Source organism: Corvus cornix, chromosome 10 (assembly GCF_000738735.6).
Source record: "Corvus cornix cornix isolate S_Up_H32 chromosome 10, ASM73873v5, whole genome shotgun sequence".
Lineage (NCBI taxonomy): Eukaryota > Metazoa > Chordata > Aves > Passeriformes > Corvidae > Corvus > Corvus cornix.
Genome location: NC_046340.1, coordinates 2,658,416 through 2,685,112, shown reverse-complemented (window position 1 = coordinate 2,685,112; position 26,697 = coordinate 2,658,416). Strand labels below are relative to the sequence as shown.

Here is a 26,697-nt window from a genome sequence, read left to right as displayed (position 1 = left end):
ATTTGATGCAGACTTCTGGACATTAACTTGTGCTTAGCATCACAAAAATGTGCCCAGGGCCAACTCTTGCTGTGTCTTTTATGGCTGCAAGGGCTGTGACACGACCAAATCTCTTTGGTTTTTTTGGAGAGAGCAGAGAAGTGGAAGTTTGTGCAAGAGAGAGGCCACAGGAGCCTGACTTTCCCCTCGGGAGCAGGGTTAAGACATCTTTGGGGGATCCTGATGTACAGGATCCCTTCTGCAATCACAATCATTTCCCCTGCTGAGGAGGCAGGTTATGAATTGTGGGTCTGTGCTGGCAGAGCAGTTACAGGAGGTGGCAGGAGCAGAAAGTGGGGGCAAGGTCAGAATTTGTCAGTAACATCAATGATATTTTCCCTTGGTCCTGCCTAGAACTTACTTTTGCTTAGTACCACTGAGTAAATTCTCTCATTAATTATTCCTTTTAAGTTTTAATTGTTTTTTTTTTTACATGGTTAGTGCATCATATTTAGTCCTTTGTAATAGTTTTGCATAAAACACAAATGTTCTACAATGCAGAAGCTGGGACAGCTGGGGCTCAAGCATCAGAGTATGGTGTTTGGGTAACTCAAAATCCAACTTTGCTTCATGATGTGCTCATTCACTTAGGCTGTCACATCATGCAGCTCATGAACTGCATTCCTATTTGTTGAAACTTTCATACCAAGTCATCTTGCACAAAGATACCTAAGAAATACTGCTAGGAGAAAAGCTGTCCTACTTAACATGTATTCCTAATGCTTCACTTGGCCTGCAGGTGCTCCTCCAATATTATCATTACTTACAACAGTAATTATCCTGCTTGTGGACAGTATAAAACTTCCAATGTTTAGCAAAGTCCTTCCAATTTTTTGAATGCTTCAGTTTAATCTTCCTTTTTACAGAACACTCCAAACAAAACAATGTCCAGGACCTGAAGAGAAAAAGCACTGAACAGCCCTGCAAACACTGCAAGGTCCCCTCCCTCCACTGAGGCAGCTCATTGCACACCTGGTCTCTATTTTATGACAGTAAAGGGAAAAGAAGAGAGAGACACTGTAACAAAGTATCATCTTTATTTCAATTTCAGTTTTCCCCATTGATAGCCTTTAGTAAATCAATATTTATACTGAAAGATATATTTGATATGGGAAAAAAAGGACTTTTATAATCAAAGAGTTTTCTTTTAATTGCTTCTTCAGAAATGTATTTTGATAATAGCAACCGCTCGTTACTATACAAACCAGAAAAAGCATTCGTTTACTGTGGCATGGGAAGTACTGCCAGTTCTACATGCTCTACATAGTTTCTTTAAAATTTTTATGTTCTTTAGGCCTCAACAAAAACCAAAGCTCCTCTCCCAGGTTTGGTAGCAAACAGACTGTTATTCTCCACCGCTAACCTTTGGCCATCCGTTTGGTAATAAGCTTTTTTTACATTTTTTAGGAAAGTGTTCAGCTTGTCAGTAGGCACCATTGACACAGTGCAGCCACCCCATCCAGCTCCAGTCAGACGTGACCCGATGGCCCCAAATTGCCTAAAACAAAATAACAGGGAAAAAATCATGTAAAATAAACCAAAAAGGGGTACTTTGTCTTATATAAAATTCATATGGAAAACTCAGATGTGTTTTGAGTATTCCCATGTCATCTGATTTTTCTGAGGTTGCTTGTATACTTGTATACTTGTTGCTTTGTATACTTGCTTGTATGTAACACTACAGCAATTTGCAGTTACCCTTTTGGACCAAAGAAAAGTGCTGACGCTTTAAACTGCAATATAGTCATTTCTGTCAGTTCCAAAAGTCCCCCTGTTTTGTAATGCTTCAACATCAGCTGTTTTTAGGATCACAGCGCAGCTGAGATGAAGAAAGCGGGAGAAGAAAGGAATTGTGTTAGCAACATTCATAAGACATCAGAAGTGAAAACAGAAATACATGACAAAAATAACAAAAGAGGGTTCATAAACTAATTGCACAGGATGTAGTCATGCAAGCCATTTTCTAATGTGGCAAAGACAAATAGCTCTATTCTTCCAGGACAGATCTAAACCATGCTGAAGATTCACAGGCTTCTGCAGGACTGCCGAGCATGCCAGTCAAGAAAAGGAGAGTTCAGAGACTCTCAAAAAGTCATAGAGTCACTGCACTCTGTATAAATAAACTCACATAAACTACTGTTTATGCTGAATGGACAGAGTTGGGTATCTCTCTTTAGAGGAACCTTACGAACTTAAGACTGACAGCAGTAGAGGTAAAGTAAGAATGTAGTCCCAAAAGAAAAAAATGCTCTTAATGAGGAGTGTGAACAGAAAGAACAATGACAAATAAATGACATCCAAAATATAAACCATTCCCAGCCTCACGATACTGGCCTGCTAGAAATGTCCTAGAGCAAATCCCATGCTGTTCCATTGCAAGACTCAGATGCCTTCTCATCAGAATTTAGAATTATTTTCAATAGGTTGCTTACCTGTGTTCCTGATCTTTACTGCGACTCAGAAAAAGTAGGGAAACACCATGTAATAAATTACTTTGGGGCTTTTCTAACCTAATGAGAACAGAACCAGTCAGATTTAGAAAACTCATCTGAAATCTTATTCTCGTGGGAGATCTAGTCTGATTTACAAACAAATATTTCGATGTGTTTCCAGTAGCCATGTGCAGAGAGATTCACCAGCCCTAGAATATGTTAGAGGGAGAGACAACATCATGTGATAGCACTGGAAAATGACAGCTCATTCTGAGTGGGCTGTTGTAATTTTTCATGTGTGCATTTTATGTTAAATGAATCTGGTGTAGTGCTGGGTTAGTAGAGGTTTAGGTCATATTTCAAGCAAGTACTTGCATATGTGTTTGATTCTAAACACACATCTCTTCTTGAACAGAAACACTTTCTTCAGTGTGTCTGTGTGGTGCCACCCTTCATATTGACTCGATTTTATGTTCATTCTGTGTTTCCTGTTGGTGTTTTATTTTACTTCTTGTTATTCCTGTAAGCCACTCATTCTCTGATGCAATTTTGGTAGTTTCTAGTCCATGGAGCAACCTCCTAAAATGAGCAGGATCCAATCCAGTCGCAGTTGCAATCAATAAGGAAATTCCCATTGACTTTATAAGGCCCAATCCACTTTTCAGAGTCTGGTAAATCAACTGTCTGTACTCATTTGTTCTGTTACTTCAGTTAGAACTTAGTATTTCAGATGGTGTCTGGCTTTTATTTTGGTAGGCAACTGAAATCCCTTCAGAATTGTTCTAAACCTTTTATTGATTTCATAATTCTCTGTGGTCATGCTCATGCCTCATTTTTACTGAGTCATTTTCAAATACTTAGTTGAAATAAAGCATAAAGTAGACAGAAAATATGCCTGTTGCAGAGCTGAAGTCACTGTGTTTCAAAATACTGTGGCTTAACAGTGTCAAATGTGGTGATAGCAGCCACTTGGGGCTTACTGCTGAGGAACCTGATGGGCAGTGCTGCACCATCTGAAAACTGGGTACCTAATATTACACAGATTCTGGAGTGAGCACCCAATTCTGTGTCTGCAGGAGATGTGGTGCCTGGGAGGCATCTAGGTCAAACACAAGGCAGTTGTCTTTGGAACAGGTCTGAAATTGTCTCATTGAAGTCTTAATCAGTTCAATACTAAGCTGGACCCCTCTGGTAAAGTGGGATTCCTGGCCAGACACTCTTCTTGTGCACTGGCATCTAGATGGGTTTTTGAAGAGGAGTCTGAGCAGACAATCTTGTGGATGGGGAGCTCACCCACGCAGTGGGAGCTGTGGGTTTCATGTGTGGGAAAGGCCCTGTGTGCTGCTGGGCTGGGCTGCAGTGCCAGGACATGGAATGCAGGGAGAGATGGAGCACACAAGGAGGAGAGAGAACGTGGCTGGAGTCTGGGGCTGGGGGCACTCAACCCCCAGTCTCAGGTTCTGGCCTTTGCTTCTGGAAGCCTTTATGTATCTTGTTCCAGTCTTCATTGGATACAAAGAGAATTAGCTTTGGGGGCATAAATGAGAGTAAAAATATGAGTACTGCAGCAAAGGAAAGAAGAATAAAAGAATAAAGGAAAGGAGTAAAAATAGAAATCTCATAGTTTGGTATATGGGAACAGTAGGCAAGACATGACAGTAGTCCATTTTAAAAACAATTGTGGTGTTAAGAGGTGAAAAAAACCCGAACAATATTGTTAACTTGAAATACTTAAAGTTATGAAGTGGTTTTTCAGAAAGCGTGGCGTTAACATGGTAATATTTTAATATATAAATGGGGGGATTGTACTTAGTCTGGTTTATAGTAGTTTGCATTTGAATAGCATCTTTAAGCCTTTCTGGCTTTGTTGAAATTTCAAATTATGCCATGATTGCAGGCTTTGCAGCTTTAAGAAAATCACCAGTGGTAATGGTAAGAGTCTTGACAAAATGCAGAATCGTCCTGGCTACCATAATGCACCTGCACATAATGTATAATCTCTATCTTTTAAAAGTGGTCAGAGAGGATTCAGCTGTCTGCCATGTAAAAGGCATGGCTGGGAGCACAAAAGTTACCAGGATTTATAGCACCAAAAGATGGAGAATGAGAGAGTGAACGTGAGTTATGTGCAACACTAAGGACTGAGAGATTTTTAACAGTACGTAACTTACTCAGGAGCTCACATCCAATTTTTTGTCCCTAAATTGCTTAGTAAGTCTGCTGTGTTACCTGCTTTAAAAGACCAACAGGTAAACCAGCAACTAACTACATGAGGTAGGTTACAGAAAGTACAAGTCTTCGGTCTTTGCAAAATGAAAAAAAACAACTGACCAACTCGTGGTTACAGTTTTCAGCACTACAAACCACAGCAAGTATGGATCCCTTTCTTTCTTGGCAGAGGTTATACAGTAAAACATAAAGATCTAGGCAAAACAGAAAACATCTGGATATGCAGATTATTCTTCACAGTTTAAACCTTGTAAGGAGAGAGCAGCAATGGACTCAGGCAATTCTGTGGAATGTATTTTTGGAAAGTCTTTTGAAAGTTACAGGGCAGCTGTATATCATCGTAAGTAAAGAATGTAATTTATGTAGTTCCCAGCCATTTCTATAATCACATCAGCCAAGTCTTCCTAGAGTGACTAGTGATTTTATGTCCTTTAGGTTTTTTAATGTACAACTTGAGAAAAGTTATGACTTTTTTTCCCAGAATTAGATGCTGGCTTAAGCTGCATTCATCCAGAATAGCAATGCACTTTTAGAAATCTAATTACTGAATCAGAAAAAGATTTAATACTAAACTTCTAGAGCAAAAAGATGCATTTCTTAGGAAATACTCTCAATGGGACAAGACTGTAAAGAATAATGAACAATTTACTTCTCTACAAAGAATACAATTTAAAAAAACCAGATTAAATAATTTTAATATATTAACGTGAAATCATTTCACGTGAATGACACTCCACTGTGGTACTTAGCTCTGCCCATCATATTCTGTGGGCTCTTCTGCTGGTGAATCAGAAATCTGATGTAATGTGGGCACACACACCACTTTTTTCCTTTACTATTTGTATTTCGCTCCCTGGAACTGAAATACTCTGACGAGTTTTAATTTAATTTAGAAAAATCCTAACGGCTGCTTTCCTTTTGGTGCTGTGGCTGTGCTCCTGCCTGGCAGCCAGTGTCTCCCTGCCTGAGCCGGCTGGAGCTGCATCACCATGGAAGCACAGAGCTCAGCACAAATAGGGAACACAATTTCCATGCCTGTGCTGAGCTTCCACTGCCAGAGGCTGTGGCTGCCATCCTTGCTGGTTTACTGGAACGTGGCACAGGTAACTCCACGCTGCAGAGCAGATCTGGCCAGTTTGTACTTGCTTGTTTTTCCCTGCACAGGGCAGGACGCTTTCCTCCCAGCTTTTCTGAGAACAGGCCCTGTCAGAATGGGCTCCTCAGGTCTGCCAAGTGCAGTCACTGGATGCCACTGATGGAGGCATCAGCTCCAGGCAGTTACTGTACCTAAAAGCAATGCAGATGTTAAGTTTTAAGGCTCTTGCCCTGTCAGTTGTGTCTCAGAATGGGCAGTGCTGATGCCTTGCACCGGATCAAGGCTTCGTTGCCCAAGATTTTTGACAATTCAGTAGAGCTCAGTTTCTGTCTTCAGCTGCCCCTGGAGATAGTTCTCCCTTCTCACACACAGATCAGTGGCTCCCTTTGAGCAGCTGGGATAACTCTGGTGGAACTGCCCTGCTGAGTGACTGTCACAGCTTATTGTATGATGTGATCACTGTGTGATACAATAAACTGAACACAGCCCGTGAGCTACACTCTGGATTGGCTCCTAAGAGAAGAATCAAAACTTTTTCTGCTCAACTGCTATCAGTCTGTCCAGTAGCTATCAGGCTGCTTTGTGTTTTAGCACAAAACAGCACGTGTATCCCATATGCAAAATAATCTGTCAATGTTCAGAAGTCTTCTGCTCAGTTTTTAAGTTTGTAGCTTTCTGCCTTGAAGGCCATTCCATCTTGTCTGCAAAAGAAATCAGACTCACCTAAATAATCATCTGGTTTGTACTCTGTTGATTTACAAACCTCATAAATGGGTAGTGCAACTTAAAAAATCCATGGGTGCAGAAGTAAAAAGGCATATGGTAAATTGCATGCTCATAAAATTCGTATTTTCATTCTAAGCCAGACTTATTTCTCAGTTAATTTTAAAAAAAGCTGATAAAGGTGGTAAGGTATTAATTATTTAATTTTTTTTAGCTTCAAATTGAAACAATTTATTTTCTTCAAGACTGAAAAGATGTAAGAGATATTTGCTTCTACAAGACAGTGAAACATTTCTTGACCTCAGGCCTGCAAACACTTGTGTCACCTTCCATTTCCCTTCTGGCAGGGCAGTAATAGTCTGGCTTAGGGCAGAGTTTCCCCAAACTAAGCACACCCTTCTCCAAGGAGAAGCAGGAACAATTAGGGGCAGAATCAGGAAGGTGGCATCATCAGGAGCCGTTATGGGACTGTGGGAAGCAGGTGGGACAGGGTGGCTGGGGCAGAGGCAGGGATGGAGTAGAGATGGGACAGCCCAGGTGGGCAACTGTTTTTTTCCCCCAGCCACTGTTAAAATGATCACCAACCACTGAATTCCTTCTAGAGGCACTGAATTTAGTTCAAAGTCAGCATAAGATGTCTGTCCCACGATTAAATGTACCAGAAAAACAGAAGTTAAGGACTGAAATGTGTACATTGTTTCATGCTAACCCCGTGGTAGGGATGAAATGCTATGCACGATGTGCTTGTTTTTACTTTGTGTATTAACACATGATTGTACCAGATCTCATTGTCCCCTGTAGCTGAGTCATGGAAACAACAGCCTGATACCATAACAACCTGTGTGTGGGAGAAGAGAAGGGACAAAATGGCACTCAGGGAATGCGCTTTGGAATTGAGATTGTTTCCTTGTGACCAAAATGAGTCAGGAAGGAGTCCCAGCAGAAAGAATACTGCTAGGGCAGAGATGGAGACTTAATTGTATGTGGAAAGTTCAGACAGCACAGAGAGAAGCAGAGTGTCAGCCCCTGTAACAGTTAACACACTCATTTTTGAAATGGTGAAATGCTGTTCAACCTATCTGATACTCTGGACAACTTAGTTTTTAGTTGAAAAAATGCAAATAGCACTTGACTACATTTCATTATAATTGCAAGACAACCTAAGACAGTAAAACAGCTTGCTTATGCCCTGGAACTCCTGTGGCAGCAGTACTGAAATGGTTAAAAAAACATGAAAAAGGTAGATATAGATTAGATATTGGAAAGAAATTCTTTCCTATAAGAGCCACGAGGCACTGGCACAGGTTGCCCAGAGAAACTGTGGATGCCCCATCCCTGGAATTGTCCAAGACCAGGCTGGATGGGGCTCTGAGAAACCTGGCCTGGTGCAAGGTGCCCCATGGCAGGGGAGTTGGAATGCGACGATGTTTAAGGTCCCTTCCAATCCAAATTGTTCTATGATGCTATAATTATAAAAGGTACAGAAAAAGTAACAGTTCAGATAGAACAAGTAACATGACGTTTTAAGAAAACCACTTTTGACTTCTTCTACAAGTTACAAAAGAGTAGCCAACAGTCTCACGTAACACTTGTGACGATGAGTCAGTCCAAAAGCAAAATCTGTAATAAAGCCATAAACCGTAGCTTTCATCTGAAAGTATTACAGATGTCAGCAGGGAAACAATTGACCATGTAATGTCCCTGCAGGAGATTAATTTTGTAATAAGAGACAAGAATACTTTCATTTTAAGATTGCAATAGCCAAGGATGTCATATTTTCTCCTCAATTCGAACCGTATTCTCCACAGACGGTTACTCTTCCTTGTGGTCAGAACTTACAGGCAGATGTCGACCAGCCGGTCCAGTTCAGGACAGCTGCACTCATACATCTCCCTGCAGCTGATATGGCTCTGCTTCATTAATTCTCCCAGCAGCTGGAGTGCATTGGCAGGTGCTTCACTGCAAATCTTCTTGAATTCCAGCACTCTGGCAGCCTCACTGTACACGTGCTTTGCACGCTGGTGTAACTTAAAGGTGGAAACTACACAAAAAGAAAGCTGCATTACTATTCATTACAAAAAGAACATACAAAACCATAACAGAATTGTGGCTTTTTAGCAATTCATCCTTTATATGAGAACTCTCTAAAAAAGTCTAAACTCTCTAGAAGTCTTCTGCAAAAGCTCACCTACATCTTCTTTAAAAGCCCTAATAAAAAATAATGTTTAGAGTTTATCAAAATGCAATGTACACATCTTTTTTCATTTTGACAACTTCATGCACATGCTGTGTTTATTTTCTGTGCCGCTGAACGGGCTTGGTTTCTCCTCTGACTTTGCAGGAGCAAGGCAGAAGTGCAAGGGTTGGCAGCAACAGCATTAGGGCATTAATCTAAAGCTTCCAGGTTTTCAATAGCAGCAGAACAGAGGCAGAAGAACACCTGGAGGGTCCCCAGTGCCCTGCAGGCAGCTGTCAGCCAGCAGCTGCTAGCCCAGGGCCTTGTGCGTGGCTGCTCCAGGCCAAATCTGCATCAATTATGGAACTGTGCAGATGGACCTTTGCTTGAAAAAAAAACCAACCACCAAACCACAAAAAACACCACCCAGGTTTTTCTTTTTTTTTTTTTCTTTTCTCAACAATGCAGGCTCACTGTGACTGTAAATAATACTGGAATAAAGGTACAGGGAAGAGAACAGGTGCTTTCACTTTGGTTTTCAGGGGTTATTTTTGGTATAGGTTACTTGCCAAAGTGTTAGTGCTGCCTGTGTGGATGTGAAGAGATGCCAAGCCCAGACAGGTACTGATTAGTACTGACCTACTAAGATCACACACTAGTGCAAAGATTTTGGCTAAACTTTTTCTATTGTGCCATAAAAAATCAATTCCCCTGGGAATGGTCAGGGGGGTGCCCAAACCTGTGTGGCCATCAGGGTAGAGACCTCCATCAAGCCTGAATAATGGGGCATAAAAAGGAAGGAGATGGCTGTGGTTAAAGACTCCACAAGCCACCCATATTTACAGGAAGGTTTGGTTTGCAACTAATATCTGAGACTTGAACTGCTGTTCCCAAGCTTGTGCTGTAGTTTATTGTTTTCCTCTCCCAATATAGTTCTGTTTGCTTTAATACCATGGCTACTATTTAGGAAGTATTGTTCACCAGAAGCATGCCTGACATAATTTAATTTATGACTAAATTGGCTTGCTTGAGCTCTTTGGGTGGTAAATATTAATGGACTTTAACCTCTATATGGAGCACCTACTGCACTACATTTCCTTATTTTAGCACAGCAAAGCCTAGTTAGAGCACTTCATCTTCTTTCTGCGTGTAAATTCTCCTTTAGAGTGAGGTTTCTCTCTCTATTCAACTCCTGATCTCTCTTGCTTTCTAAAATGGCTGATAAAACACTCAGAGGTAAAAGGAGAAGCAAGATCAGCCCTGTATTTAAAATAGAACTTGCTGTCTGACCCAGACCCACAGGGTTCCTACTTGGCTGTTCTGTGGAGACTGCCAAGTTCTGGAGCCACTTCTGACACTTTCAGCAATCTACATTTGCAAATATATGTAGACATCTTCCTTGAAAGACTGGAAATAAAATTAGGTCCAGTATGAAGTCTCTCATATTGTACACTCCAGACAGCAACCCTTACAGACTAAAACTCCATCAGCACCTCTATAATGCCTTTTTATTTCTCCAGAGCATTTCACAACTGTAGATGCTGAAAATAGTGCTGAGACACAAGTAGTCTAAAATGAGACAGAAACATTTAACATAGCAATGTTCTGCTACTGCTGATACTGCTTCTGCTCCTATTTATTTTGTAATTCAATACAGCCTGCTACTGAGAAACCCTGTGCTGTTTGTCTTGTGAACAGGCCTTCTGAAAGCATTTCAAACTAGGACAGAAATGAGAAAATTGGGTGCCCCCCAGAAACATGGACTTGAGAATATCACACAGGAAGAGCATATTTTGGTTTCTGATTTTGTTGCTGCTGGAGTTAGTTTCACTGTGTTTTGCAAAGTGGTGCCTCAGTACTTTTGAACGCTGAAGAAAGGCAGCTTGGCCTGTTTTTAAGGATGGTTTCTCTTTAAATATTCTTTTCTTATGAAGCATTGTTTGAGAGCAAGGAGATTTCTAAATGTGCATTCGTTTAGGGAATATCTAAAGTTGCGTGAGAGATTGCCATAGCTCACCCTCTCTTGTAAATCACCATCGAACAGTAGTAACCCAAAGAATGAACTGAAAACATGTCTGGTTTCAATTGTCGGGCCACAGACTTGCCAAAGGCTGTGATTGATTCGGAGACCACCCTTTGGTAGAGCAATGCTCTACTGGCCAGATTACCTTCAAACCTCTGGGGCTGTGTTGTGCTTGCCATGGTAGGAATTGGCACCCAGAATGGGTGCTCGGCTCTGGCTGCCAGCCAGGGGCCCTGAGCTGTGTCCTGGGCAGTGCTGGCTCCCAGGAGAGCCTCCCGGTGGAGGGGGAATTTGCTACCTTGCTCCAGCCTCCTCTCACTGGGAACAGGCTCCTGGCAGGCAGCAGAGAGTGGCTGTGTGCTATCTGCTGGCTCCTTTGGGGACCTTTACCAAATTAGTATCGGTTAAAGGTTGGGATCCTGACATTAGCTATTGGTCTGTTATGGGCAGCATTTTATTTCCAAAAAATTATGTTTGTGTTTAACAATTTTTGTTACAGCTTGCTTTTCTTCTCAGGCAAAATTATCTTCAGGGCAGCAAACAGCTTGGTACTCTCTTAAGTCTTATTCTAAAATAATGGAATGATTCATATATTTTCAGCTTTCAACACAAAACACAGCCTCTGATAATACAGAAACCTTCTTGTATCTCTTCTGTTTGGATGGGTAGTCCAAACAAACCCTCTCTACCTAACTGAAGATAGAATACAGATGATATTTCCAAAAGTTACATCTATATTGGAATCTGTTTGCTACATCACAGCTTGTATATTGGCTCTGCCAATTTCCTAAGCCATGCTCTGTCACAGTTAAAAGAAACAAAACCAGAGGGTCCACACCTGATTAGTTTTATATCTGAGCCAAGGCTGGAGTGCTCTGAAAGAGGAAAAGATAAAGCCCTCAAAGAAACCCTTGCAGGGCTGCACAGAGCTGGGTTACATGGTCTCACCCTCTGTGGTGCTCAAAGGAGAGCATAAAAAGCAGGGTTTAGGGAACCAATGCCAGATTCTTAAATCTGTGGATCCTTAAATCTACTATAATGTATGGAATTAGGTAATTAATTCGACTGAAAATGTAAATATACTTTCCTAATCCACTAAACTATAATAAAGGCCTGTTTTCTCCCACTTCAACTTACTTCTGAGTTCTCTGAGCTTTGCTCCTGCAGAGGATTTCTGTCAGGTCACCCATGAACTGGTACATTCAAACCACTTACAAACCACTAAATGCCCTTGAAAGAATGGTGCCACTTTCCAGGGCACTAATAGATTGCACTGCAGCAAGAACCTGCAAGAACCTTCCAAGTTGCTGTGACCCAGCAGATTAATGTTAATGAAAGCTTGTCCAAAATCCATATAAAATCTCTAAACAAACAAAAATCTGGGCTATTAGTCCCAAATAATTGTGGGTTAACTAAATATAACAGAAACGTTTACTGTGGATTTTCAACTGTATGGTCATATTTTTAATTTTAGCTTTACAAAAATTGTGCAAACCTGTCCAGTCCATTTAAAGGATATTTTTTTTTCCTGTATAAGTAAACGTTGTGGCTTCTCAGCAACTCATATTATTTGTTACAACTTCAACTTCAGCAGATTCCTTTCTTTAGAGGCTTCCTGCACAATTCTATCTGACCTTTAGCTAAACACCAACCTCTCCAGGCTATATATTTTTTTCTAGTTGCTTTGGCAGCTTCTAAAGATACATTTCACTGTAGATTAATGAGCTGCACATGGCTGATGGGACTGTTAGAAATTTACAACCGGAAAAGCTCACGGACGCGCAATCGTGTAGGGGACAGTTTCTAGCACCATTACCCACGTGGAATAGTGCCCTTCTCTGTTAGGCATCCTGCTGATTGAACATGATGAGGTTGAAGGTTTCTGGCTCATAATGTATATAAGAAAATGCTGCCAGATGGCTTTAATTTGAGCCAGATTGTGAACCCCTTACTTGAAGTGGGGAACAGTTACTCTCCTGGGACTGCTCAAGTAACTGTTTGCAATCTGGCTCTGAAAGTAAACCAGGGGACGAGTCACCGCTGGATTCGGTGACACATTTAGCAGACACCTGTTTTGAGATTGTGATAACTACTGGTTTAAAGTGATTTTTCCTCCAGAGGAATGATGGCTTTAACAAGGCTTTTGCAACTAACCTAGACTCTTCAGTGTCTGTGCCTACCTGTGGCACACCCCAAAAGCCTCCATCCTCCAGGTATGGGATCTGCCTGGAGCAGCCACATCTCTGTTTGTTTGGTATGTCCCAAAATTTCTCCATGACATGGATCAGGGTGAGGCTGAACTAGGAACCTGGACCCTTGAACTGGAAAGTGCTCTCAGGTCTATCGGTTTGGAGGTGTAACTTCTGGTCACACAGGGCATCTACTGATGCACAGAGAGAGCTTTTTGTACCCCAGAGCCGCCTGACAAAACACCCAAGACCCCCCTCACCCACACCTGCCTACACCTACACCTACAGTGCAGGGAGTGTGGAAGCTGCTCCTGCACTGAGATCACCATCAACGCCCATGAGCGGCTGTTCAAGCACCACTCGTGGATTCGCAGCACAGATTTACAATTCTCTTTCCAGGGGACAAATAGGAGTTAAACAGCCAAATCCACACAGCAAATGGATGTCTGCTTGTCCCATAGTGACTTCATTTTCAGGTTTAAATTTCAGAATTAGATTAAAATTTTATACATGAAAAGGAAAAATGGGTTTAAAAAATACCTCATTTAAGAAGAAAAAACATTTCATGGTTAAAGGAATACATGTTTTACAGGAGAATATCCTTTTGTGGTGAAGCTTATAAATACTTAATGTCCCACAATCACCACACACTACATGTTCTGTGAAGCACTCGAGTCCAAGCCAAAATTATGGCACAATGCATCTTAGAAAGTAATAAATATTATTTTTCTAGAGATGTTCAGAAGCCACAAGTGCAATCCGTGTGTAAACATTTGCAAGGGAGCTTTAAACTCAGGATTTTGAGTTGGCCAAGGAACAACTGCAAGAAGTTTAGAGAGGCTTTATAAACCATCTGTACTTCTCCAAACGTGGGGAATGAATGGACTGTGCAGTGGGGAACTGCAGAAATCCTTGAGTAATCGCCTGTAAAAGGGATGCAGAGTGGCTGTGTGCTTCCAGACCTGGCCTGGGACTTGACCAAAGCCAGTCCATACCATGTTCCTTTGAGATTTGGAGTTTTTATCTGGTCATCCTTACACACTGATAAAACTTCATGTAAGTATACAGTACAGTCACTGGAGGAGTAGAGGAGGGGAAGCTAGACTTAGGGCTAAACCAGTATGTACAGAGCACTTTTAGGTCCTTAACCATGAGACACAATGCCAGTACAAAATAATATTTGTAATGATCCCTGGGCATGAAAAGATCCCCTAAATGTTGTGGTTTGTTCTTCATGTTGAACAAAGAAATTCAATGAGACTCTGAAATTCTCTGCAGAGGTTACTTATTTGACAGTATGTTTTCTCTCTCTCACATGAAGAAGCCAGGCATTGTCATTAAAATAGAGTGGGAAAGTAGAGGGGAAGTAAGAAAAATGTTTTCTTCAAACAGCCCCTGGTGTTCCAAAGCCAACAAAATGCGTAATTTGCATAGTGTGTAACAAAACCAGCAGATTCAGATTCTTTCTGTGTCTGTCTTGTTTCTTCTGCATAAGTTTTACAGAAATCTGTTATTTAATTTTATATTGTACATGCAAAGAGGCTTTCAGCATAATCCTTTTTAATTGGTCTTATCAAATGAAATCACGGTCATGCAAGTTTAAGAGATTCTGTTCAGCAAACATCTGCAAATGGTATTCAGAGCTACAGTATAAAATTTCCTTTGGGTTTCTTCTATAGCTTTTATGTCTAAATTTTTCATCTAGATTTCTTTTTGGAAAAAAAATCAAGATAACCTGTATAAACAACTCAGTTCTGCAGAACTGTAGAATTTTGTTTTATAAACCAAGTGTAAGGAGTGTAAACATCTGTAAGTTAATAGTCTTGCTTTGCTTCATGAAGGGGGAAGTACAGGGACAATGTAAGAGATTTACAACCCTGCAGTTTCCCATGAAAATGCTGCAGAATGCAGGTACATGGTTCATATATTCCTCATGTACAGACAGTACAAAGTTATCAAAACTCTTTCTATGGAGATAGGAGCTGGCTTGAGATATCTTATTCCTTCCTGGTATCCTCTGGCAGTGTAGTTAGACAATAAGAGCATCTCATACTGCCTGATACCACTGGGATGCAAAACAGGTTAAAGATTCAGGACCTGCTCCTTGGTCAATATATAAAATTTACAATCACTCCAGATGGACGGATTATTTAAGTAAGTGTCAGTATAGATAGATACATTACAGATCTATACACATAGAATGTATACATTCCTGAAAGCAGTCTTGGGAAGGACTGGCAAGGATGTAACTTGGCTCCAAAAGAATACAGGTATTAAGGCTACAGAATGGAAAGAAGGAAGAAGGATTCTATGTAGTTCTTATAGAAATTCTGATCTCAATTGGAAACCTGTTATGAAAGCAAACAAATTATTTCATAAATTCTCTATTTGGTATTATTAGCAACCCTACTATATGCATCCAGGATACACGTGACAATGCTCATGACTACACGGTATAATCCTAAACAATAATACATGGGAAATACTTTAGATAGTGAATTGTTCATCTCCACCAACATCTTCCTAAAAAAAAAAAAGCAATATTGACAGTGACAGAAACTTTCTCAGGAGAGATCAAGACTTGCTGCCCAGTGCCTTTTTTAGGAAGTGATCATGTATTTATCAGTTAAAAACAGAAACACAGGCTCATCTATGCTAGTCTTGAACACCAGTTAAGTGATCTGCTACTTCCATAATTTTGGAAACAGTTCAATCAAAATCAAAGTTTGCTCTATTTTAAGTCAAAAGTTAGAATGAAAATACCAACTGATGCTGTTATCAATTCTTTCACTTCCCAACCAAGATTTAGGCAAGTATTCTGGCAAGACTTCCACTTGCACTACTTATTAATACATAAACTTTTTATATAACACAAACATTGTACAGTAAACCCCCCCATTTCATATATGCTCACCATCTTGCATGTTTTGACTAAGGATCTGAGAGCGGAGCTCCTCCAGGGTAATTCCCAGGCATTTACAAATTTCCTCTGCACTGTAAGGCTCAGGATGTAATACCTCCTCGACAATGGTCAGCATTTCCTCTAGGCTAACTCCTAGCTTGGTTTGCACATCGTGGAGTCTCAACATTTTTTTCCACTCCAAGCCTTTTGACTTTGAGAGAAGCTAAAATTAAAAAAAAAGAAAATAGAAAATATTGTTCTTTTCTGTTTAAAACTATTAGTTGTCCATAAGTATCTTTAAGGCCCATTTTCTCTTTTCACTTCTTAATTGGGAACCATCAGAACCTACTTTCTATCAGTACAGAGCAGTCAACAATTATATTTATTATAAAGGTCTGTGAATGACACATATTCTTCCCTCAAATCAGATACTGTCTGTAAAAGCCCTACTGGCATTATTTGTGTGGTATCAAGTTAGTGATTTATCCTCTTCCACAGACTTTGTTACTTCAAGCACTTACTAGACTTTTACAATCCCATCTGGACAACTGTTTATACAAGCGCTATGATGTTGTAACACTAAAAGTCCTTAAAAAATCTATTTCCATACTATTAGTATTTGCTCTACCATTTCAGTTTGACATTTCCAACATGCTCCTGGAATTTTCTGGTGAACATCTGAGGCTGTCATTAAAATCTTTTCTTGTAATAGCCTTAAAAATATGATCATAAGATTTGTGGGGAGAATAACTGTAACCTTTCTCAATCTCTGGAGTTTTAAGTAAATTTTAAGTACCTTCTTTTTACTACCAATTTAAAGGAACTTTTGAGCCTTTACAGGAACGTTACGATGTTGATCAGAATCTATTCTATTCCCATATGGCTGCTGTGATATTCATTAGTTATAGGTGGACCTGCTTTGCCCTCTCCTGGCAATGGTACCATGCTTTGTGTATCTTGTGATGTTTTGACAAGTTACTTCAACACACCAGAATCCTGAAAGGCAGGATGTCCAACAGGCTTTTTTCTGGAAGGCTGCAATATGTTGATGCTCCCATGTGTCTAATGAAAGTGGTAAAGCAGCTTTCCTCATAAGGTGATATATTTTGATGTCATGAATTATAGAAGAATAGTCAGTGGTCATTGACATACCAACTGTAATTTCAACAGATTACAAAGTAAAACAAAGGTTAGCAGGAACACACGAGTGTCACTGTACTGTGTTCATAGGCATGTGGTGTATCTCCAGTGCTGCACCATTTCAAGTGAGTTTAAAACTTCTAAATCAAGCTGTATGTTTGGAAAGAGTTTCAAACCAGTGCAGCAAGACCAGGGAATGAAATCATTTATCTATACAAATCAGCATTCGAACCTCTCATTAAAAGGGCCAAGATTTCACCCAGGGTGTTTCATTCTTTTTAATAAGCACTGGGTTTGATGGAGATTGGTTTGAAATCATTTATGTCTTGATTCAGCAAAGCCATTTAATTTCCTGGGTTAAAAAAGTCATGGGATTTGCATACGTGTCTGAAAAGTATTTGCCTTGTTTTGTGCAAAGTTACAGGATGAAATTTAAGCAGATCTGCTGCCCAGCTATCTGGTGTGGATTCTCACTCTCCTCCAACAGTGCTTTTGCAGGGGCTCTTCCAGTTTTGCTTTATTGCAGTATCTAAAAATTAACTACTTTTGGTGCCATCTAGTGACTTGCTGGGATTTATGTGAGGCTCAGCAGAGCAAAACAAACAAAATCCTAATCACATAACTCTGCTGTCATTAAAACACAATTTTATATGTTCAGTGGTAGAGAAAGAAGCAGAACTGTTTAGTGCATAATGCAGAAATCAGGGTGAGAGAATTTTTTTTGTAAAATATTGGTTGAGTCACTTCTGGCCTCCTTTTCAAAGACTATGAGTACCTAAAACTCCACAGCCTTTATGTAATTGTATTTTAGCTTACTTACTGATAAGTTAGAATAAAACTTACTGCTTCGTTTTACTTAAATATGTTGTATGTTGGTGCATGTTTATGACATGCTTTTGATCTGTTTCAAGGTGCTAAATGAATGGAAATTATTTTTCTCATGCTTTAATCCCAATATTCAGCATCCCCTGTACTTTATTATGAGAAGTTAAACAGAATTTAAAAACAATATTCTATAAGGCAACAAAAATTTTTGTACTTCCTTTTTTAATAAATAATCCCCTGCAGAAATATGCCACATGCATTGTCACATCTGTTCCCATTTCTGTACTTCAAGGGAGATGCTGTATTTCAGGCAAGCTGATGACACTGGGGTTTTACAGGTCAAATGGAAACTGACCCCGTTGGGCCAGTGGGCATGGCTTTGCTGGAAAGGTCTATCCTGCTTATAGCAAAGTTTTGATTCTAACAGCACTGGGAAAAATATTATGGGCAAACAGAAATGGTTTTTGAAAACAGTCTAGCTGCAGCAGCTCAAATTGTAATGGACATGGGACAGAAATGGGGAAAAAAATCCCATCTCTTTAATGTACAAAAAGTAATCCCAATACTGCTCCCACAGTTGGGTATTTCCTTGATGATCTCTGACTAGATGGATTAAATATGTGGACATCGAGCAGCTGGCTCTTAACTGCCAGGATATAGAATCTGTGGGCTTTATTCTTCTTTATTGTTCAACATAGGCACACTGGAGAACTGTAAATAACTGAGAGGAAAACGTACTTGGTAAATGATGGGACAAATATAAATAAAAGAAAGTCTGACTAGGAGTGCGTCCAGGAATACTTGTACAGCAGCATCACTTCCTTGCACACTACATTTCTATAAAGCCATCTGAGCATCTGTGCCCATGAGCTGCTCATGGCTCTGCAGCTGCAGACACTGCTGGCCCCACACGACACTGATGCTGAAGCAGGGGGAGCACGGTGAGCAGGTCAGAGCTCGGAACGATGAGGGACAACTCCACTCCCTTCAGAAGTGCGAGTGCTCTGCAGAACGCAAGCGTCTGAACACATTGTAATGGAGCACAGGAGAGCACTCAGAGGCTGCTACAACAGAGAAAGGGAAAGAAAAAAGCAAAACAATGACTGTCTAGAGGGAAGGGAAAGGAACAGAATCTAAGAAAGATAATTTGCCAGGGTAATCAAGAGCTCACTTGCCGTAGGACAGACTGATACCAAAATGTTCTACACTAATGCCAGCAGGAATAAGTTGTGTTGGCATCTTTACCAACAGAGATTTCTGCAAGCAGTATGAAATTCTAGAATTACCTAAAGCAGAAGAGGGGGGAAAAGCCTATCCTAAGGCACTTACAATGAGAATTTCTTTTAAAGCACTATTGCAAGGCCCAGCATGTTAGTTCATAGTTCCATTAGCTTAATGGTGCTTAAAAGACTTCCCTGTTTCCACTTACATACCTGCCCTCCTTCACCCCACTGTGACCTCTTCCTAAATGTATTTTTATAGTGTGTGCAGCTTTCCATCTGGGTAGCATATGTGTAAAAACAGACAGGTGTATGTTGTTAGTCTCCTTACAATCAAGCATCTGCTAAAAGTACATTTTTAGAGATTGCATCATAGCTAACAGGAATGTAAAAAAAAAGATGTTTCCTTACTACCTCTTCAGTTTACTGCACAGGACTAATAATTTAAAGTCATTTAGAAAACTGTGATTCAATTCACAGAGTCTGGTGTATGGAACAGTAACTTCAAAAGCTCTCACAGCTTAATGCACTCGTTGTACAGTGACTTTTAGAACAGATTATCTGTGAAGGCTCTCTATTCCTTATGCAAAAAAAAAAGAATTTCCAAAAGAAGCCCTTCCTTAAAAATACGTATTCTGTCAATTATCAATCCCAAATTATAGATTTATCAGTTATAACAGAACTAACAAATAGACTGGTTCTTATCTTCCTTTTCTTAATGGCTAAAGAATCTTCTTATTAACATCAGTGACAACAGCTTTAACTGTGGTCATTGGTGCTATTTGTTTTACCATGTCTTATACACAACTGAAATGCAACTATTTCTTTTATACTTTTAAAGCACATTTTAAAAGTAATCCAAAGTTTAGCTTCCCTCCTCAAAAAATATCTCAGCAAATTATTTTATAATACAGTTTGTCAGTGTCTGATCATCTCTTCAACTACTTTTTTGGCACCAACTAAAACTTGTAAGAAATTATTTTTTATAGAATCATGATGCCAACGGATGTTCAAAGTACTTTTGCATATTGATCAAATGTTCTGTGGCAAGAAGTTCCACGCTGCATTTTTCAAAGCTTTCTTCTAGACTTTGTGACCCACATTCTGTTCTTTCACAGAGCGCCCTATGTTGGGTATAAATGCAGTGAATCTTTATGCTTGCTCATCATTTACTCTTATCAAAGAAAAATGTACTGTCTTCCCATAAAAACTCAAATCAAACCCTACCTCTACATATTCCTGAACATACAGAATCCAGAATTAAAGCAGAACTTAGATTTCCCCTGTTCAATTTCCATACGTTTCAGAGATAATTTCAAACTGTAAACTGGCAGTACAACCTAAATGTTGGGGTTTGACTCAAGCCTGTTCTTAAACTTTACACTGACATACATGCTGCTATTCAGCATTTCTAATATTACTTCCAGGCCTCCAACTACTAGCTTGGATGTTCTCTAAATCCTAGAAAATACACATCTATTGCCATATATACATATAAACATGTGGCCATGCTGGTTGCTTTCCATTATTTGTCATTATTCAGCTTTAATTAGAAACAGTCTATCGTATTAACTGGGAATATTCTTTTTCTGAAAAATAGACTTATTTCCTCTAACAAAATATAATCCAAAACAAATTTAATAGAACTCAATCTTCTATATAATCTTCTATATAAGGACACAGTCCTTTCAGTTCCATTAAGCTCAGCAGGAGTTCTGCTCCTGCAGATGGAAGTGTCTGGTTCTGGAAAGAAAAATTATACAAAGAGTAGCACCTAGCCAGGTGTTAAAGACACAATTGGTCAGAAGTGGAAGAAAGCACATATTTAGATGAAGGTTTCATTAGAGTTTGACATAAGCCATGTGTTACCTTTGTAGCCAGCCGACACTCCATTACCCTAATATTGTAATGAGAAGTTGCTGCTTTATTCATTTCAACACAACTGTTAGCAATAACAAACGTTGCTCCACTTGGAAGTCTAACATCAGTTGCCCTCAGTGGACTGAACTCTATCAACTTGGCCTATTGAAAGAAAAATGAATGGTTAGTTTTAATTTACTACTAGCTAACAGTGCACTTAGTTCTATAAATCAAATGCAAATTTGCATGTTTTTTCTCTTGAAAATCCAGGGACAGTTCAGGAAGGAAAACTGACATGAAACAGCAAGAAAAGAGGTTTAACCTCATTGGTCAAGTTACACATACATTTCAAACCTTTCCCTGTAGCTGGATTTTAAAATGTTTCCATTAAGTCTTTGGGTTTTTTCAGCATTTCACAGAACTCCACCCAACCTATTTTTCTTGCCTGTTTAAGACAACAGTTTCACTTTGATCTGCAGAGAAGTACCAGGCCTGGCTGAAGCTAATGTGTGTGCCACTAGAAAAAAGGGGCTTCGCATTCCCTGCCCCTTCATCAATGTCCATCTCCCCCTCAGTCTTCTGGTTTTGCAGTACAGCAAGATTCACTGAGGTACAGTATAGTACCAACATTTTAGGACTCATTTGAGACAGTGATCATGGTACAATCAAACAAAGAAACTAAATAAAACTATATATAAGGATGTAGTTGCTGTTTCCTCCTTTCTGACATAAGAGACTGCCTTGCCTCACACATGCTTACACAAGCTGTGTATGATGTTCCCAGCATTTGTGACCTTTACATGGAATAAGTTAGGCATCCATTAATTAAATAATTCAGGATGTAATGTAATCAAAAGATTAAATTCACATCTGGTTTTTCACTGGGATAAGTTGTAAATCATGTGCCCTGCTTTGGCTTCTTAGAATAGACTGTAACACTGCAAGCAGGGACGTCTTACTGGTTTTGGCATTGTTCACCCCCAGAGAGTTCCTTGAGCAGCTAGAGTGCTAAATAAACAATGACAAATCTCCTTGTACATTATGTACAGCATGTGTGTTACTCCCTGCCATTGAGATTTTGGACCCCATCACAGAATTACTATCAAGACAGACAGACTTGCTTACATTTAAATATACCCTTTAAGATCTGCTACATTAGACTAGAACGTACCACTAAGCTGGTCTAGTGTCCTGACTCTGACAGTAGCCATAAATGGCTATTTAGGGGGAATATAAAAATAGAACATGTACAAAGCAATCTTTTCTTGGGGTATATTTTTCCAGATTCCCATAAGCAAAGATCACAATGGTTATACTTACACTGGAAGAAACATCTGACTATATGTTGAATAGCCACATATAGGTTAATACTCTATTAGTGTATCCAAAAAGGTCTTTTTTGAGTCCTTTTAAAACTTCTGCCTTCCACAATGTACGGTATTTCTCAATTTAACAATGAATGTCTTGGAAAAAAACCCAAACATCCTTGTTTGTTTTTTACAAGCTGCTTGCTAATGTCATTGTGTTTCTATTAGTTCTTCAGTTATGAAAAAGATTGAATTCAACATTTACCTTCTCTTTACTCCTTTAGGGAATTTATAAAGCTTCAAAGTATCGCCCTCAAAGCTTGTTTTCCAAGCTGAAAAGTTTTAAATTATTCAGTCAATGCTCATATAAAAAAAATAGCTTTTATAAACCTCAGTGTCCTGTACTGTACTTTTCTTGTCTTTTTGAGGTGGGAGGCTAGAGCTGCATTCAGCTGCAAGTACACTGAAGCAAGGGTATTTTCTGGTTTGTTCACAATTTCTTTTCTCATCTTTTTCAATATTTTCTTTGTCTTTTTGGTTACCACAGCTATATATCAGAAAGGCTTCCACTTACATGATCATCTCTGTGTACGGCAGGAAAATATGCTGCTTCCTTTTTTCCTTATTCATGTAGCTGTGTTTTTACTACTAACAGTATAAACATGAAGGAAAGGTGTAGAGTAGGTACAAGTGATGTGAAATTGCAAATACATGTGTCTCATGATGGCATTAAATGTTTGGTGTAATTCTAAGCAATAGTTTTTGTCTGAGTAAGCTCATCGAAAAGGAACAAAAGCTGTAGAGATATAATGCCACAATTATAAGGAAAGTAAAGGTTGTCATGAAACACTACATTAATTCCAATGAAAGTATTTGGACAGGTCTGAGGTTTGAACAGTTGCAGTCCTGTGCACCTTCTGGGACAGTGGATGAACCTCACTGTAAATTCCACTGCAAGCACTCATGCATAACTTGGCAGGTCCTGTTTATCACAGCTAGTTCACCTTCTGTCACCACGTTTAAGACTGCTAAATGCCTTCTACATCAAAATCCAGCCACAGAATTGTCTGGAATTAGCAAAACTGGTGAAAAAAAAAGTCTCCATTGTCTTTGTAACTGAACCTGGCAAAACTTCCTAGAACTGTTTGGTTATAAGAAGTTTCAAGAAAGCATTTTTGTAATAATTATCCCATTTGCACTGAATACAAGGCATGCCGACCATTCAGCTTTCATTATATGGGAAACATTCTAAGTTCAGCATGAATTAGTCAAATAGTGGAACCTGGTGCTCTTCTAGAGTACATCTTTTCCCACATCTTTTCCTTCCTCCTTGCTATTTCTAATTTTCCTCATCTTATTCATTCAAACTTGTCCTACTTGATTGTACCCAAGTTCATAAATTTAATTCCTGATTCATTTGTTGTGTACTAATGGTGCTTATACTGCTTACTAAGGAGTTCCAGTTTCTTGTCTTGTTTTTCTGCTAGATACCAATGAAGGCATTTTTTGCTTGCATAAATTAACATTACATTGTTAGTTTAGATTACAAAGATCCACATACAGTTCCTTCCTCTGCCAAAAAAGAGATTGACTGGTCCATTCCTCCACCTTCTGTGCCAATGTAACGTTCGCTCTTTGTGCAAATTTCTGCGAGTTCCACCTGGAAAAATATTAATATGTGAACCTTCAGCCATGGTTAAGAATGGTAATTTCATTCTGTTTACATATTAATTAGTGGTGAAAAAAATGAAATAATGACAAGAGTTCTGAAACCATTATCTCTTACACATCAAACAGTGTAAGCTGGTATCAACCAAGACGCCACGTGGCCCCTTTTCCCTTTTGTTCTGAAGCAAAAAAGAACCAACTACTCAGCCTCGAGAGGATCCACCATAGCCAAATGCTTTCCAGAGTATTCTTGTTAAGACACTTAACTGTTGTTTAGTGTCCTCCCACCTTCCTTGTGCACTTCAAACCCTTCCATCCCAATAGCCAATATTTTGTTGATTTAATTAGTTCAATCCATCTACATGTGAATCTCAGTAGCTTAGTGAAAAATGGCAAGTTATTACTCCATATTGTTTTAATGTACCAACTCCATAATCAGAAATTACTCCAAAACTGTTTCTCACTGTAGATATTCAAGTCAGTGATGCTTGTCATTTCTCCTTGATATACTGTACTCTGTTTATCTGAACTAATTCATAACTATATGTGATGTGCATTCCTTTGTGACATTTTAGGCATATCTTTGTGCATTCTAATACCTGCAGGTCAGAGGATACTATGGGAGGGTGGAATATCACTGTCATAACTGTCAAAAATAATAACGAACAGTAAAACTTTCAGCTATCAGGCCAAGTCAAAACAAAACACAAGAGAAGCCTCGGAAAATGGTCAAAGAACACAGACTAGTCAAAAGGAAAGTATTTGTGTCCACCTGTTATGACCCCTACCAGTTTGTTTTTCTAAGCACAAGGTAACCAGAGGGAAGATGGGAAAAGAACTTTAGAAAAGCCACAGGCTGTTTTCCAGTCTGGTGGCAAAGTCAGATTCAGATTCCACACTAAGGATGTAGCATTATGGGGCTGAAACAAGCTAACCAACGAGACAGGGACATCAGCCAGCACACAGCTGTAAAAGGCAGCAGATAGAGGCAGTAAATCACAATGCTGAGAGAGGTATGTGCAGGGTGCCTGCCTGCTTGCTTGCTCAAGTTCTGTAATGGCCCCACTGACACAGCTGTAAAATTGGTGCTTAGATGAATGTAATCAGGCTGAACTGTTTGCAAATGCACAACCAACCAATACTCAGCTCACAATGCAGTTATGGCCAATAAGCCTTAGGCTGATAAGCACAAGTTATCAAAGGAACATTAACAAGGTTACTCTAAAACTATGCAGAGTGGACCTCTTTGAATCAAACATGGTAAATGATCTCTTACTAGAAAAAGACCACTAATGAGAGAACATCGAAAGTACAATCAGCAAAAAGAGTCTCCTTTTCAGCACTGCCTTTCCTTTGTGTATGTTAAAGCTGAGCTGAAATAACGTTTCTTTTATTTTTCTTGAGAAAGTATAGAAACTTCATGCATTTTGGTGCTCTTTCTTTTCAACAAAAACCATCTCCCAGGTTCATCAAAATTTGTTTTTCCTCCCTGTCCCATGTCCACTCAACTCCCATTTCCGGTTTGAAGCTCAGATCTCTTCATCCCATCAATGAAAGTTTAACTTCTAGTTACCATATCTCCCTGCTCCACTATGAGCCAAAAATAATTCTGAATGAAATGCTAATGAATGTAATGATGCTTTTTTCCCATTTAATGCTAAAATACTCAGCAACAACTCCACAGAAGATAACAAACCTCCACACACAGCAGTCTCTAGACGCTCCCTCCTTTCTACATATGAAGGCGTGCCTATTTACAAACAACTGTTGCTGGCACGTGGGAATGCCTGCATGTTTCAGCTGAACCCGCCTTTTGTCCCTCTGAGAACTCAGTAATACTACATCCCTAATTTTTGCTGCCACTGGCAGGAGCTTTCAGACTGGAGCTTATGAGTGTTACTCACTGGATGAGAAGACCATGCCGGCAGATAGGTCATGCACACTCAAGTAGGAGCTGTGGCTGTGCAAACCTGGCCTGAAGTACAGCTCCTGAGGTACTCACAACATATATTCCATTCTTGGGCACAGCTGTCTGAGGTATTACTTCATTTGCAACTGCCAGATAAAGCTTGGCAAAGTCAGAAATTAAGCATGTCACTCTTCACTTAGTCTGGCTGCATCTCTAGCTCCACATACACATCAGCTACCACTTGATTGCTTAAATTGTTTAGACTTTATGAGCCTGAGCTTATTAAATAAATATCAGAAGTCTTGCAGAGGAGGAATGTTAGCAATTAGGACAGTGCCACTCCCCTGTCCCTTTACAAGGTCTAGTGAACTGTGCCTGGATGAGCGCCGGGCCTCGCTCGGTGCCGGCTCTCCAGCTGCCCAGCTGCGTATGCCAGGCGAGCAGCGCTGCTCCAGCTTGAGCAACTTCTGTTTTGAAACTTAGCAAAGATTGGCAGGACCACCAAGTTGTAACTGGCAAGGGTTGCAAAGAACCCTCTCCACAAGACAGCCCAAGGCATCCCTGAAATATTATTTGGTTTCTAATTTAAACAGGCCCTTGCTGACACAGGCTGGCCTTCTAATACTAGGATGAGAAGCATGTGAATGGAGAGGAAATTGTCGTCTGTATAGAGAGCAGTTTCTACTTACTATTGAGACAAATGGGCAAGTGTTTGCCTTCTTGCTAAAACAAGTGAAAGGGCAAAGTTTCATTGGAAACTAATGTGAAGACTAAACTGGAGAGCCTTGTGTACATATTTGATACTTGGAAAAGGATGGTCATATGAATGACTGAAACAGTGAACTGAATTTTAGGAGGTCTGGGCTCAATTTCTAGCTCCACATTAAGTTTCTTGTGAGACAGGGAAAGTCTCTTTAATTCATCATGGCTTCATTTCCTCAGTAAAATGAGTATCTTCC

General features: G+C 39.7%; 1 protein-coding gene across 2 annotated transcripts in view; it reads right to left on the bottom strand.

Annotated features, from left to right (window-relative positions):
* Positions 1 to 1,054: 1,054 nt before the first annotated feature.
* GALK2 (galactokinase 2) overlaps positions 1,055 to 26,697 on the bottom strand; it is a 46,957-nt gene continuing 21,314 nt past the window's right edge. Inside the window, exons 6-10 of one of the 2 annotated variants that reach the window (XM_039557767.1) lie at positions 23,723 to 23,821; positions 20,864 to 21,016; positions 15,822 to 16,032; positions 8,359 to 8,560; positions 1,055 to 1,537 (exon numbers count right to left, since the gene is read on the bottom strand). In XM_039557767.1, coding sequence (XP_039413701.1) covers positions 1,330 to 1,537; positions 8,359 to 8,560; positions 15,822 to 16,032; positions 20,864 to 21,016; positions 23,723 to 23,821 — 873 coding nt within the window. In that variant the 3' untranslated portion in view covers positions 1,055 to 1,329. The remainder of the gene's footprint in view (positions 1,538 to 8,358; positions 8,561 to 15,821; positions 16,033 to 20,863; positions 21,017 to 23,722; positions 23,822 to 26,697) is intronic. The other variant, XM_039557768.1, reaches the window with a different exon arrangement.